At 37.0% G+C, this 16,093-nt stretch overlaps 3 protein-coding genes across 4 annotated transcripts; 2 read left to right on the forward strand and 1 right to left on the reverse strand.

Annotated features, from left to right (window-relative positions):
- Positions 1–428: 428 nt before the first annotated feature.
- On the forward strand, positions 429–3,720 carry rcn2 (reticulocalbin 2). The gene is made up of 8 exons (XM_079681699.1): positions 429–518; positions 1,036–1,173; positions 1,279–1,381; positions 1,474–1,670; positions 1,763–1,876; positions 1,990–2,083; positions 2,173–2,312; positions 2,465–3,720. The coding sequence occupies exons 2-8, from the start codon at positions 1,036–1,038 to the stop codon at positions 2,606–2,608; spliced, it is 930 nt and encodes a 309-aa protein (XP_079537825.1). The 5' UTR covers positions 429–518; the 3' UTR covers positions 2,609–3,720.
- On the forward strand, positions 3,221–12,224 carry pstpip1a (proline-serine-threonine phosphatase interacting protein 1a). Of its 2 annotated transcripts, none has more exons than XM_079681697.1 (15): positions 3,221–3,349; positions 4,577–4,677; positions 4,773–4,847; positions 4,980–5,014; positions 5,095–5,201; positions 5,330–5,392; positions 5,727–5,831; positions 6,752–6,797; positions 7,046–7,125; positions 7,670–7,768; positions 7,873–7,969; positions 8,176–8,260; positions 8,363–8,427; positions 9,137–9,234; positions 9,326–12,224. In XM_079681697.1, exons 1-15 carry the CDS (start codon positions 3,320–3,322, stop codon positions 9,455–9,457), a joined length of 1,218 nt encoding a protein of 405 aa, XP_079537823.1. In that variant the 5' UTR covers positions 3,221–3,319; the 3' UTR covers positions 9,458–12,224. The 2 variants fall into 2 exon arrangements, with proteins under 2 accessions (XP_079537823.1, XP_079537824.1); XM_079681698.1 differs by having other exon boundaries at positions 9,140–9,234.
- LOC307039555 (tetraspanin-3-like) lies at positions 11,992–15,375 on the reverse strand. Its single transcript, XM_079681700.1, has 7 exons — positions 15,284–15,375; positions 14,240–14,431; positions 13,860–13,934; positions 13,552–13,653; positions 13,298–13,450; positions 13,104–13,187; positions 11,992–12,461 (listed from the first exon to the last, which is right to left on the reverse strand). The coding sequence occupies exons 1-7, from the start codon at positions 15,353–15,355 to the stop codon at positions 12,369–12,371; spliced, it is 771 nt and encodes a 256-aa protein (XP_079537826.1). The 5' UTR covers positions 15,356–15,375; the 3' UTR covers positions 11,992–12,368.
- Positions 15,376–16,093: the final 718 nt, after the last annotated feature.

Raw genomic sequence — 16,093 nt, forward strand, 5'->3', positions numbered from 1 at the left:
TGCAGGAGTTTTGAACGTTTTCAGACTTTTTACCCTCTCCCTTCACTTTGAAAATAGCATAGGTAGGACCTGGGCCAGGAACTGATCTGTATGCACAGAAAAGTGAGGCCAAATTCATTAACATACAAGGTCCGTCGACGGTCGACCAGACTCAGATCTATATGTATACTAATTACTAAATGTGCAAAGTATATATTTTACCTGTGTTAAATAAATTACCAATACCACTTTTGAGGAGGTGGATTACTGACTGAAAACATATTTTAGAGAACAAGATGCTAAGGAAAAACACATCCATCTAGTAACTTCATAAATGTCTCAGTTTGCGGCTAAATATTTTTTTTTGGGAAACTCACGCAACACTTATAGTTAATATCTTTGTTTACACGAATTGCTTCCAAAACAGTGAGTTAGACATGCGCCGAATATAAAACTTTATTTTGAAATATGTGACCGGAAGTCGCCGCATCCTCCTGTAAATAACGCTGGTGTGATGATAGCTATTTGGACTTTTCACGGTAATGACAACATCTCCAACATTATTGTTCAGCTCTGTCGCAGTTACTATTTAACTGGCTTGTGTGCCTTGTGTATATGTTTGGTTAACGCGGCTAATTTCGTCTCTGGTTGTCCCTGTATATCTCTTCTCTCATTCTCACTCGTACACATTAAGAATGAACAACAATGTTTAAAACTAGGCTACTGTAGACAAGAACTAGTAGTTCCAACAGCCTTAAGGCCGGTTTGCCCCCCTATTTCCTCACTGAATACGGACTTGTTTCTGCTAGATTAAACAGGTTTCATCTGAACAAGAGGCTCACACACAAAGTTTACTTTGTTTGTGTCAACTTTCACCAGCTGACCGCAAGGTCGCACAATTGCACTATAGCAAGCATAGCATAGCTCTTAGTTTCCCTGTTAATGAATCATTTTAACAAGAAAACTACCTGGAAGCTAATTAATAGCACCTTGTTGTGTTTCCAATATATTCACCCCTTTGTTTTATATTTATAATTGTGATAACCCTTTCAATAGATGGCATCCTTTGCATTGCTGGGACTGCTGGTACTTCAGTTTGGATTTGGACAAAGCTCTCTTAAACATCTCCAGGAAGATCATTATGTTGGCCAGCAGCACAACCCTGAACATGACATGAACGTCCTGCTGGGAGAGGTTTCTAAATATTTGCCACATATTTTTATTACAATCTTGAGATATTTTCTAATCTTCATTCAGAAACTGCTAACTTTCCTCTCAATATACTTCGTACACTTCTAGGACACTGAGGAGATACTGAAACTTAGCCCAGCGGAACAGAGGAAAAAGATGATGGAAATTGTGAAGCGGATTGATACAAATGCTGACAATGTACTAAATCCAGGTACATTTATTTCTCTGAACCTTTGAAAAGCAAGCAAAGATAAGAAGAGGAAGTGAAAGGTCATGTTAAGTATTTTGTGTTTTTATCACCAGAGGAGATAACGCTATGGATTCAGCACGTCTATAGAAAGTATGCTCTAGAAGATGCAAAGGAGCGGTTCCCTGAGTTTGACACTGACAAAGATGGTGTTGTAACATGGGAGGAATACAACACTGTTGCTCATGGCCAGCTCATCAGTTTTGATGACAGCGATGTTCTGCAGGACCCAGAGCAAGAGTCTCTCAGACACGTAGGTGTAGTTGTATTGTCCTGTTAATAATCACATTAAACCACAATCAGGTTTATCCATAATACTTAAACATATGCACATATTCCCATTAGCTCCACTTGAAGGAGAGGAGGCGCTTTGACTTTGCTGATGTGGATGGAACACCCGGGCTTAATTTGACAGAGTTTCTTGCCTTCACCCATCCCTCTGAAGTGGATCACATGGCTGTAAAATGAGTTTACCTGCATCACCTGATATGATAATGCATTTTCCCACCCATTACAAGAGCTCTGTTCATTTCTCCTGTTACAATTTAATAATGTATATTATTTCCCAATAGGATTTTGCCATTGAAGATGTGTTGAGTGAATATGACACAGATAAAGATGGACTTATCAGTCTGAGTGAATTTATTGGAGATGTTCGAGGTGATGGTAAGACTACAGAGATTTATTTGTTGTTTCCTTTGCTATGCCCAATCATAATCCTAGTGCAATATAAACACTCCATTTTTTTTCATCAGAGGATTCCCCTTCACAGTGGGAGATAGAAGAAACAGTGCGGTTTAAAGACCTCTATGATCAAGATAAGGATGGCAAGTTGAATCGAGACGAGCAGCTCCGCTGGGTTGCGCCTAACAGCTATGGCTCAGCAAGAGAAGAGGTAACACTCAAATGTTCAAATATGTTCCCAGATTTTGATTGCACAATTGCTAAACATTTAAACAACATTTAAATACATGGGCAAGTAATGCTCCTGTTGCTACTGCTTGGTAGGATTACATATAGTTTATTTTGTCTTCATGCCATCGACAGGCTCTACACCTCATCAAGGAAATGGATCAAGATGGAGATGGGATGATCTCGGAAGCAGAAGTTTTGAAAAATGAAGAAATATTCATGAACAGTGAAGTGACAGACTATGGCAGACAGCTGCATGTCTCACACGATGAACTATAACTAAATGTAATGTTCTTGGTTTTTTCAAATGAAGGTGTTACGTGGTTTATTTCCGGTACTGATATTAGTCATGGAATTTACCCCATTGTAGATCTTACCCATCGACATTGCTCTATTAAGTGTGTGTGTGGGCAAAATAACACATAAAAAGGAAAAACATACATTGCAACACAAGTATAATACATCACCGAGGCCAGTTGCACATCTCTAGAATGTTTCAGGAACATCTAAACATCGGAAGCTTCACAACATATAATGTGTTGCAGGGCCTTTATATTGAAATGTATTATATTGTAAGCTATTCTTGTTGTTTTGTCCAATATAAATGCACATATTCCTGAATAGCAGGGAGGTTTAACTGATAATATGATTGTAACCACTCTTTAAGGACAACACGATTGAGTTTGTTTCAATTACACTAATGCAATTGGTTTGTTGAATAGTTGCTGTGTATTATTAGTTTTCCTTTCAGAGATGCCAAAAGTGAACTGACACAAGTATCGGTCCAGTTGCGGTTAATGCTAACGTGTTGCAACTCTTCCTCATTTGAATCAAATGAGCAAGTTAGTAAGAGTTGCTGTTGAATGCTGGTTTCCTGCATGTGTCATATTCCGTTTCACTTCCATCGAGCAACAGCCTGTTACACTGCCAAGCTTTATAAAGTGAGTTAAGTGGATTCTCCAGCCAGGACTTTTTTTGACCAAAGCCAAGATGACAGTACAATTTAAAGATGCCTTCTGGGTGAGTCAGTGTGATGATACTATTCCATACTTCTTTATGTTTCTCTTCAGTGCTCAAGTTGACCATGAGTCTTTCTAAGCTGTGAAGTTAGGGTTGTTGTATTTGATTTGTTCACTGGAGTTTCAAGGTTATATATGTGTAATTTTCCACTTCTACCCTGTTACAGTTTTTCATTTAGTCTAGAGAGTGTTTAAGGATCAATAAACTTGTAATCTTATACTATATCTGAGGCCAATCTTTGACTACAGTTAGGTTAGCGCTCTGTCCTGTCTTGTGACTTTTAAACTACTTTGCTTACTTTACTTTTTTTCAAATGTTGAAACTAACTGAACTGCAACTGATTTGTTACTTGATTAAAACATTTATTATTATTTCTTTATGTGCAGATTCTTGACAAGCCAAACAATTATTTTTACCTCTGGGTTGTGTACAGTGTGTATTTAGAAACCAGGTGTGTCCCACAAACCAAACAGCTCTTTCTCAGAACAACCTTTTAAAATAGTGTTATGGTGGTAACCCTGCCTATAATTATTGAAGGTTTCCTGTTACTCTTGCCTACTCATTCTTCCTTGTTAGCCTCTGACTGCCTTTTCAGAACCGCACTGAGTGCGTGTGCAACAATGCAACAGACCAGAATTCAATGCGTGCATGTAACTTACACAGTATATTCATTTCCAACCATATCAATATGCAGAGCATCAGGTGCTGTACTGGCCTGTCGGGAACAAAAGTATTCAGTTTACATTGTAAAGTTTGTGCTTCCCTTTTTTTTATTATTCCTATGCTATCAGTAGTCTCATATCCAATGTGACCCCACTGCACCATAATATAAATGTCAATAAGAACTTTCACATTTGTTCAGCATTGTATGAATACTGGAGTCGTTCTGGTTACTTCTCTTTCTGTGCGGCTCTCCATTCAAACCCCAGCAACAGCGTGTTACTATTCAATTTTGTTATGGTATACCACAACAATACCTAAAAGTTGAACATCTCAAACGTAATTACGGTAAAACTTGCGTTTGAGAAGCTTTTAATAACCAAGTATTGCCCAGAGTTGATGATTTCATTATTTTAATGAGCAATGAAGAAACTTACATCTTACACAAAACATGTTTTTATTAATATAATTCGTTTTTGTAACCTTTATTCCAAAATCTTACATGATGTGTGGTTTTCCCCATGTTCCTGTATCACTCAAAGAGCATTATGGTTTCTATGGTTCCAGGGAGTGGATTTCATCAGTAATATTGGGTATGAGACGATAAGTCAGAGACTAAATGATGGTCGACGGACATGCAAAGACATGGAGGAGCTCTTAAAAATGAGGTGTGTTTTGCATTTCTGATGTATTGTACTTGATGAGTCATTAAATAGCCAACACTAAAAGGTGGTTCAGCTCTAATATGGTTTTTTCCATGTAGGGCATCAGCAGAGGAGAAATATGGCAAGGAACTAGTCACAATTGCACGCAAAGCTGGGGGTTTATATGAGATCTGGTAGGTGTGTGTGCATTTAAGCACTGCTATATTCATCAGTATGTCCAAGTCTGTCTACCTTTCTTAACAGTGCAGACAATATTTCATGAAAAAATGTATTCACTTGTATTCTGCCTCATTTTGTTTTCACAGCACTTTGAGAAAATCTTTTGATGAAATGAAAACACGTAAGAACAAAATAGATTTTATTTTTTATTTCCACCTTATATATGTCTGTGTTTCAACTTTTATCTTCCTTGTTTTTCAGAAATGGAAAATGTAGGAAACTTGCACATTCAGCTTTCTGGTTTACTAAAGGATGAGGTGAAGAGAATGGAGCAGTTTAGAGAAAGACAGAAAGAACACCGGAAAAAGGTACCCACATGATGCCTTTTTTTCTCTTTTGCATTCAGGGGAAGTCTAAAAACAGTTGCTTCTCTCAGTGTGGTTTCTGATGATGATAAAGATGTATTTGTGGTAACGTTATGTTTTTCAATTTTTAGTATGAAGTCATTATGGAGAAGGACCAGAAGACAAAAGTCTCCATCTACAAGAAAGCAATAGATGTACGGTGAATTTATATTATCGTGATGATCTGTATGACGTGTGGTTACAGTTCTGCAGAGATTTAAGATTATACTGCACTGTATGTACGAGGTATTCTAAAAAGACCTCAGTACTGTTTTAGAAGATTATGGTTTTGCAAGATAATAGCTAGAAGCCAGTGTGATATGTGCACATGAGCTAACACTTCTCCCTACTCAAAAGAAAGAAGTGAAGTCTTTTTTGATGCACCCATTTTCTTGACTGTACTTACCCCCCTAGCCCCTCCTTTTCCTGTCACTGCTTCAAAGACCCAAGCGTTAATGTTTTTTATGGTTTCTGTTCTGTTTCCCCTAGTCTAAAAGGTCCTATGAGCAGCGATGCAAGGAAGCAGATGAGGCACAGCTTACAGCTGAGAAGTTGGGCAACACTCCCACAGCCACTCCCAAACAGATCGAGAAGGTAAATCTGTCATAAAACGAATTTTACTTAGGTCATGAAAATATAGACTTGACTTTATGAAAGCATTGGTGCTGTTGCCTATCTTTAAAAATATATCACACCAGTATATCTTTATTGATCCTAGACATGTTTTAAGATATGTAATACTGCTCTGCTTTGAATTATAATCTGACTGTTTTTCCACAAAATGTAGAATTTCTCAGATTTAAAGCCGTCTAGATGAATTAAAAATTACAACTACTTGACACACGATGTTTAATACTTGAGTGAGTTGTCTAGTAATACACAAATACACTTCTTAAACTAAGAATGAAAGTGAACACAGTGGTACTCTAAACAGACTACCTTCATTAATACATTATTCTTCATTGAAAGTCAAACATCTGACTAAAGTAACAAAAGGAACCTCTCAGTGTTTGCCTTTTGCACACAAGAGCAGGCTCTTCAATTTGAACTACTCAACAAATGTAACTATTCAAGTCTGTTGATTATTTAATGTTCAGGGAAATAGAAATAAGAGTAAGTAATCATATTGTAACACAACAGTATGTGTATGCTTTTTCTTTTCATCGTCAGGGTCCCATGAGAGTTTACGCAGCATCTCATTTACAAAGAATATTAAGAAATGGCAACATTGAATGTAAATGTATTTTATTTTCTACAATAAAAAAAGGATGAATATCCAAAATGACTTGCTGTTGTTGGAAACCAGATACATATTTTCTCAAGCTGCTGTTATCTACAGTTATTTTAAACGATGATAGATTGGAAAATTATCTTTGCCTATGACTCCATTATTAAATATAGTAATTTATAAACTGTGAGTGTCTATCAAAGACCTTATGCAATTAACTATGTTTCCTTTTATAGGGAAAACTACATGTTTACACATATAAAGACAATGCGTCTTTATTTTTCAGATGAGCAACAAGTCTAAACAGTGCAGGGAAGCTGCAGAAGAGGCTGGTAAGTTGACATGTCAAAACGTTGATATGTTGGTGCTGTCCAAGGAAACTGCTATGGTTTACCAGAAACATATTTATAAAGTGTGTGGTTGCATTAACTTCCCCTTTATTTTAGGATTCCAAAGATATCCTTGGGTGCACTTTATAAACTAAACCTGAGAGTTGATTAAAGTATGATCTATATATCTTTGGAATGATCCTTTTTTTTCTTCTTGTATTTTTAACAATTAAATATGTTCTTGTCTTAAGAGAAACAGTACATTTCAAACATTGAACAGCTTGACAAGACTCGACTGGAGTGGAATACAACACACATCAACACATGTGAGGTTAGTACAGCACCACAATCTGAATTTCCCCCATATGACGTTATGTATAAAGCTTGGTGCATTTCAAAATGTACGGACTTAAACCAAGATTGGCAATACCCCAGGCTTGTTTTGTCGATGAGGATGTGCAGGAGTACTTCCTATAAGCAAACTACAAAGTGAGTCACCATTCTACAAAATTGTTTTCCGGGGAACAAATTCTTCCTACATGTGATAACATCAACAGAGCTTCTTTAATCATTCAAATAGGTCAATTGTAGGTGGCGCATGCACACGTTAAATCAGTAAACAAAAGGAAATACATTTAAAACAATACAAAAACTAATACATTTCAACTATGAAGCATTCAAACGCATTTAAATGAAAGCCAGGAACCTTTAAGTTGACAGATCACACAGTGACTAAGATTGCTGGAGGCTTTTGTTGTACAGGAAGTTACCAGTTGCATCAATATATTCATACAGCAGTGTGTAATGTTGTAAATGTACTGTGCTGCAATTGTTTCTAGATGATTTATTATGTTCCCAATGGCACTCTTTTGCAGGTGTTTCAGCAGCAGGAAGAAGACCGCATCAGTGTGCTGAGGAACGCTCTGTGGATGCACTGTAACCAGTTATCAATGCAGTGTGTGAAAGATGATGAGGTGTGTGCAGCTGTTCCCGCACGTCTAAATATATAGACTTTCAGTAAACTTCCAATATTCTGTACTGTGTATTTAAATTAACTCTAGACAAACTGCTCTTTCAGTGCTACGATAATGTGAGGACATCACTGGAAAATTGTGACATCATCGGAGACAACAGCGGCTTTGTGGAGATGAAGCGCACTTGCTCGACCGCCTCAGGTAGGATCACGCCCTGGCAGCTTCCCTGATCTGGATTTGAATATATTCCATGTTGGGCATTTTAATATTATCTCTCAGTTGCTGCTTAAACGTACAACAGAATGTTCAAACGTTTGGAAACAGGTGATGGACTGTGTGTAAAAGGGCAATGCCGCTGAAGCATTAGTATTTTAGGAATTTACTGAATTTGAATTTTTCTTTCACAGCACCTATTGAATACCAAAATTACTACAGGAGGGAAGATACAGGAGAGAGCAACGGCACTGCTGGATTCGTAGGAGTGATAAAAAGGTCAGAAATAACTCCAAATGAATGTTGATGATAGATAAAGAAGATGGTTATTTCTAAATAATTTGTCTATATTTCTTACCGAATACTTTCCCCAATTTGTAGGTTTTCAAATCTTCTGCAGTCAAACTGTTCCAGTGGCTCCAAACTGAGCATCAATGAACCTACTGGTAAAGTATAAAGTCATTCAAATAACACTGACATTTCAAAATGACAGATTGTGTAAGGCGCAAGATCATGGCAACACAGAGTGTGATACATTTACAAGTTTCATGATTTGGTTATACGGTTTTTTCTTCACACCAGTGACTCAACACCAGGGTCCTTGTACTCCAGGCGGAATATGCACGCCAAAGAGCTTTCCATAGAACACGAAAACACTAAATAACATCACACAATAATAAAATAACATTAAAAACATGGATTACATCTTTAAAATCATGGCTGTTTCAAATTCAAATCTACATAAAACATGTATTTGATTTCCAATTGAAAATAATTTAGAGAGAGCTTTCTATACTACAATCTAGAGGCAGTAAGTCTGAGTTTGTGAGCATAAAAACAGAAGGCACTCTCACCAGGACAAATTTTAGGGACTCATAAGGAGCATTTTAAAGAAGGGCAGTGGAGGACCTTAGTGATCTGGCTGAAAGAAAAGAAAAAAGAAAGAACATAACTGATGTAGGAGCAAAGTCATTAAAGGCTAGAAAAGGGTACTTGAGTTTAAGGCTTTGGGGGTATATTGTAGCATAAAGAGATTGGGAACCACAGCTTTGCCCCACCACCAACAATAAGCAATATGTTTGGCTTATATAAAGTTGTTATTCACTGTAAGTAAACCGGTGCTTATTAGGTCTTAAATCTTGTCAAACTCCTCAGCAGAAACATCTGATGGAGTATACGCCTCCATTTCCGGAAGTCAGGTGCCCCAGCCGAGCAGTGAGGGGTTCAAGGTCGTGTACGACTATGAGGCGCAGGTCAGCTTCTACATGAGACACATTCAAATGTAATGATTCTTGTTTAATTTAAGGGATATATTTTTGATTGAATGTGTGTGTGTTTGTTCAGGGGAACGGTGAGCTCTCTGTGTCTGTCGGCGACGTGGTGGTGGTAATGGATCAAGGTGAAGATGGCTGGTGGACAGTGAAAAGGAATGAGGTTACTGGATTGGTCCCAGGCACGTATCTTGCTAAAGAATAAGTTAACCTGAAGCTTCATGGAGGATTTTAAGACTTTTAAATGTCCTCATGTTATATATTGTAAAGGCCTTGTCTTTTCAAATAACGTCATAGTTTGATCTTATCTGTTGTTCTTGTTTGTTTTGCAAGCATCATTTAAATGCGGAAGCCCTGAGAGGCTGGTGAGCAAAAGTAAATGGCGATTCATTTGCTAAGTCTTATCTCAAAAACCTTTCTCCCCTGTGTTTATGACTTAAGAACAGAAAATATTTGTATTGGAAGGGTAATCTTTTTATGTTGCAAAAAAAAGTTATTCTGGGAAACAGATGCCAAAATACATGTTGAATATATTGTGTTTTAGCAAGTTAAGTACCATCATGTGTTTCTTGGCTGGACATGTACTTTAATCTTCTCAAATCAGATGCTTTGAATTATGAGTGGTGCACTTCAGCCTATTGTGGTCAGAATCAGTATTTAAAAAAGTTAGTTTAAAGGTGACCTATCATGCAAAATGCACTTTTGTACATTTTTTATACATGAATATGTGTCCCCGGTGTTCCAGGGAACTCACCAAGTGTCACGAAACACAACCCTCTCTATTTTCCTCCATACCCAAATCTCTTAAAAAGGGGCTGCAAAGGATCTGATACAGACTGATCCAGATTTGAACGTCACAGAAGTGGCGCTACGGCTATTGGGCCAACTCCACCAATCAGGAGGAGACAGCCACGGACATTGCCGTTCGAAAGCGCTGGAGACGCTGTATTACATATGCCAGGCCTGTAGATGGTGCTGTTCTCACAGAATCAGCCCATGCAAAGACAGTGTTAAATTGAGCGAAATGAGGAATGGCTCAAATGCTGTTTGGTATTTTGAAAAATAAAAAGTACAAATATGCCTTATATAGGTATGGTCCTACACTATATTATTCAAATATAGCATGATAGGTCCACTGTTCACCTGCAAAATATTTTTTTTATTTTTACTTGCCTCTCAGGGCTTCAAATTAAAGCCTATATGAGTAGGATCTTTTTAAATGTCCAAGTATAGCACCCCTGGAAGAATCATAAAATACACTGTGGCAGAGAGTGACAATGACAGCATGCAAATGAACAGTTGACTGTAGCAGTTTCGACAGTGCTAGTTTTGTTGTTCTCATGAACCCTATGCCTTTAGATCATTTGAGCTGTGGCATAACAATCTTACAGAAAGGGAATGTCCCAAAGTAGCATGGGACAGTGTTGAAAGATGAATTATTTATTACTATGGCACATATTCATATTACTTTGCCCTTACTGCTGGTCTGTTGAGAGCCCGTCATACCAAGGACAGCTGGAGATGAAGTGCTCTATTGCACAAGGTCACTGCACTTGTTTATTAATATACTGTGGTATTCTTGTCATTCTTAAATATTAAGCAGAATGTTAGATTTCTCTTGTTGGCATGTATATATTTCCTGTGTGTAGTTATTTTTTCTATTCTAAATGTTAAAGAAAATAATTGTTTGAAAATGGGATTTCCTTTGTATTTATTAAATATGAAATACACATTTATTTTTTACACATGGTTAACATTGATTTTAGCCTGAGCTGAATAAGAACTATTTTGCATTATTGCTTTATTTTTTAATATAAGTTTAATTTGGATTAGAAAAGCATTAGACCAAAACCATCCATATAAAACAGCTGAATGTAACGAGGCACTATTGTTAGATCAGGTGGCTGAGTTATCAGCTCTATTTGGTTTTAACGTATCTGGTTACTCTGGTAAGGCTGATACATTGCAAACAGTGTCTATCAATAAAACAAACACAAGTCTATTAATATGAAGGTCAGCAATGTTTTTTTGGTGGTAACCAGATGTTCCGAAAGGAGATACAACTTCATTTAGTGATTTAAGCTTATATATAATATGCATGCATTATATTATGAGCCCCTTGTAACCTAGAACCTCATTTTTGAAGACATATAGTTACAAAACATAAAAGATTTAACTCTAACCAAAACCTCAATAAATAAGGGAACCTCTTCATGGGGAAACGCCTGAACTTTGACATCCCTTCTCTGGGACCAAGTTGAGTTCTTCCAATGACAGCAGCCAGTGAATGTGAGCTTTGTCTTGACAGAAAGAATTAAACTATTTGGTGGAGCAATTTCAGATCTTTGTAAATATTTGAATGTATGTCTTAGAAATCCAAACATTAAATCAGTAAATGCACATCTACATTTCAAACTTTTCCAACATTTTATTTAGAGTCTTGAGTCTCGCTATTGTTACAGATCAGCAAATCAAAATTCAAAAACTACCTTCAGTGGACTGTGGAAAAAAAAAAACAGCTGTAGGACAAAGTTCAGCTTGAGTTAAGAAGACATTACTAAAAATCCCAAATGTTGATGGGGGAAAAACCCATAAAGCTGCATGCACACATTTGCGACTGACTTGGGCTGTTGAGGGGATTTTTTCTTGACAGTAAACTGCTGGTAAAAGTTGAGGTTTCAACTAAACTGAGCTATAATAGTTATAGTAGTAGACTTAGAACAGTAGTAGCAGTAGTAATCGTGGAGGTAAACGTATTTAATTCAAATGTCATTGAAGTACAGGATAGGTTGAAATATAAAATATTGTAAGCCATACACATAGTGCAAACTAACATGAGGAAATGACCCTGTCCACATTTTACTCCATACATTGTATACAATAAAAGGTGTCATGCCCTTGTGCCATCCTCAGAGCAACAGAATGCTTTCTACATCTCATTTACAGTGACCATTAAAGAATTTGATCTATAGCTTTTTTGGGAAAAACAGGTAAAATATGTAACCTAAGTGTGGTTGGTGATTAGGGTTAGTTTTGTAATAGATTGTTTGTATGCTGTCACCAAAGACACATGTTTATTCTGAAAGTGATTGTTATGGAGAGAAATGTGTTTTCCTTCATGCATAGGTGCCCCCAGTAATAAGAAGCTCATACGCAGGATCTCTGCTTCTGCGGCACAGCACGACACAGGCACACAACATCCCCAGCATCTAGAAGTAAGAGAAAGACAACTTAGTAGGGGTTTACAAATCTTCTTTTTTGCTGATCAGTTACAACGCTTCAGAAATATTAGGGCCTCGTGGAGTCTCACTGTAGTTGTGTTACTCAAGCTATTTTGTTTGGAATCAATAATATAAAAACACCAATAGTGAGACGGAAAAAAGAAAAGGAGCGGAATAAAAAACGGTCAAACATTTTGGGAAATAAACTCCTTGCTTTCCTGCTGAGAGATAGACCAATTCCACTCATGGTTGAATGGTAAATATGTAGATGGAGTCAGGAGACTGTTAGCTTAGTTTGGACAAAAAAATTAGAAAGACATAAGCTTTATGCTAAGCTAATTTTAGGCGGCTGGCTGTAGCCTTATATTATTCAGACAACCTTGAGGGTAATATTGATCTTCTCAGGCAAGTAGAATTGTTAATGTTTTTTTTTTGTTAATCATACTGAAAGTACCTTTGTTTTAAAAACACAATGATAATGCTGCTGACATTAATCAAATGTTTTCACTACTTAAAACGCAGAGCCTGTTAGTCAAGAACCAATAGATTTAAATCAATATGGCAAAGGTCCAGTAAATAAAAATACAGATTCCACAGAGAGCTGGCGAAGTCGTATAAAAAGGGACATACCTGGATGGTAGCAAATGTCAGGGCAGCCCAGATGACATACATCATGATCTCCTCCATCTTTTTCACAACCAGAGCTTCACATCCCTACACACACAGAATAAGTTCAAATATACAAAACTATAGCAACAGAATCCTCTTTAAAGTAAGAAGTGTTTGGTATAAGAAAAACGTGACACATGTAAAGGTTGTTTTACTTCTTGGTAGAGATCTGCATGGCGATTGAGGGACCCCGTGCAGCTTACAACGTTATTTTTGCAACAGCTGATGGGTACGCTGTTGTTTTTGGATTCTTTATACCACTGTGTATTCTGCCAGTCTGAGTAATTGTGGATGCCACAACACTGAAGCTGTAAAAATGCACAAACAATGGAAAAATTACTGTCAAATACTTGCTTACTCAGGATAAGACTAAAATAATTAAACAATAGTATCATTATATCCGACTCACCTGTCTCTGAATGTAGTCGATGGCACGGCTCTGGGCATTGCTGTTGGTGCCATTGTACTCATCGTACACTTTCTTGATAGAAACATTAACTTCATGTTCAACCTGCCAATGGTTAAGAAGGGTGAGACATTTGATGACACATCTCACATACGAACATGATTGTAATTCCAGTTTTTCCTTCCCTAATGGGTGAGCTATTTGATATAAATGCAGTCCATTTAGCTGGAAGACTTACGGGGTTACAGGTTATGCTTCAAATAAAGCCAAGAAAAGGAAACATGTGCCGTCTTGTTTTTTTACTTTCTCACCTTTGCTCTGTAAACATATCCGAGAACCACCACTGCCACTTCCGTCAAGAAAACCAGCAGGAGAATGACAACAAACTGTGGATTGAATTTCAAAATGTGAGACGACAGACACTTACTGTACATGCATACAAGTAAAAATAGGGTTGTCATATCCTTTGGCATGTTCAAGTTATACAGAATACAACCACTAACGACTTACTCTATGTAAAATAACACAAAGCAATTATCCGGTTTTACATGGTTATGCCTTGTTTTAATGCATCCTTAAGCCCCACTCTTCTCTTCATTATGTTTCAAAGTTTATCTTTGATTAGTCATCAATACTTAAATGCTTTAGTATCCCAATCTACCCTGCTAAACCTATAAACTAATTAACTAACCGTTGTAAGACCACAGTAGCTTTCTCTCACTGTAGCGTAGCATCCAATCAGCCCAATAATGAAAAGGAGGGCTCCAACTGCTATAATGGTCACTGCTGGGATAAGGGTGTACACATCTTCAAAGAAGTGATCGTAGTCATCAAAAGTAACGAAAACATAGGCTCCAACATAGCACAGGATACCAGCGGCAGCCTGAGGGTGAAATAAACATCAACATTTCATTAAGTGATTGGTTTCTGAATGCATATTGTTTGTTTGTCAGAATCTAACATTCAGCAGCATACCATAGGCCTTTATCATTACAGACATAACACTTATCCTCAGTGGTGGAAAGTAACCTAGAACACAATTCTACCCGAGTACAAACTTTAGGTACTTGAATATTTCCACTTTATGCAAAACATTTGCATGTGATTTTTCTAGAGGAATTGATTTAAAATGAGTTCCACTTCAAAATGCTGCAACATCTATATATTATGTTGTATTCATAATTGAAATATGTTACTATGGTAAGGTACGTTTATTTATATAGCACATTTTCAGACAGAGGCAATTCAAAGTGATTTACATCAACATTAAGATACAATAGTTAAGAGAGAAGACAAAAGAAATAAACACAATAAATAAAACTAGTAACTAAACATTTCAAATAAACATAGTAGCCTACATTATTGCATCCAAAATGTATAGGAGTTGAATAAGTATCCTAAAATGGAAAAAGTATCCTATATAGAGTAGCCTGGAGCACTTTCACAAATGTGTATTAAGCACAAACATTACATTTACTAACTGTAAAACTTAGTGAAAGGTGCTCCAATTAACATCGACTTAAATCATTAAACCTTGAAAATCGTAAGTCTTTCCCATAACTTCCTCAAACTAATCCCTCCTTGGATAAACAAAGGTTTGCTGCCTCAGCTAGCCCAACAGCTGACTGCACTCACACATATGCTACCATAGCTACAAACAGCTAGCATTGCCGCACACAACTAGCGAGTGACGCACGTTTAAAAAACCTCCACGTCATTAAACCTCCAAACTCACCCAAAATATCAGGTTGAGAAACACGAGGACGGTCTTTGACGAGGCAATGCCGCACTGTCCCATCTTCAGCATGGGGGTTGAAAGCAGTACGTGTTGGAAATGAGTCTGACTGCAGGTTTCTACTCTGACATGTCCCGGGCAGCTGCACCGCTCATTCCAGCACTGTATCACTGGATCGGCCTGCGCCGGCGCGGAGACGCAGGCAGTGCCACCGCTCTCTTTATACATCCATGAGTGCCATTATTCAATCTATGGTGCCAACAATACAAACACAAAAGCAATTTGGGGAAATGTCTTGTTCATAAAAAGAAATTAGCTGACTCCAAACCAAATTTTTAACAATTTGACCAAGAATTAAAACAATCTTAGCACTATTAAAAACCTTTTGAATAAAAAGGTAATCAAAACGAATTGTGTATTTAACAAATATACAATTTTAATTATGAAAATGTATGTCTTTTTTGTTTGTTTTTGTTTATTATATACATGTATTATTTGTATACAAAATGTATAATGTTTAAAAATGTTCTAGAATAAATATAGGGGGAAAACCAATTACAGTAGTTTCGTCTTGTCAACTTATAGCCATAATTGATCAAATACTATTGAGAACTATTAAAGTAAAAATGATCTAACCCTTTGAACTGGCAATTGGAGAACTTCCACCACTTCTGACATCTAGTGGTGGAAAAATATAGTGCCATTTGCACCTGCTTTCCCTTATACATAAAACATTTTAAGTATATCATCAGTATAACCACTAAGAGATCACTGGTCTGATTACATGAATTCGAAAATAAATGTGATTTG

Source organism: Notothenia rossii (assembly GCF_949606895.1).
Source record: "Notothenia rossii genome assembly, chromosome: 5".
Taxonomy (NCBI): Eukaryota; Metazoa; Chordata; class Actinopteri; order Perciformes; family Nototheniidae; genus Notothenia; species Notothenia rossii.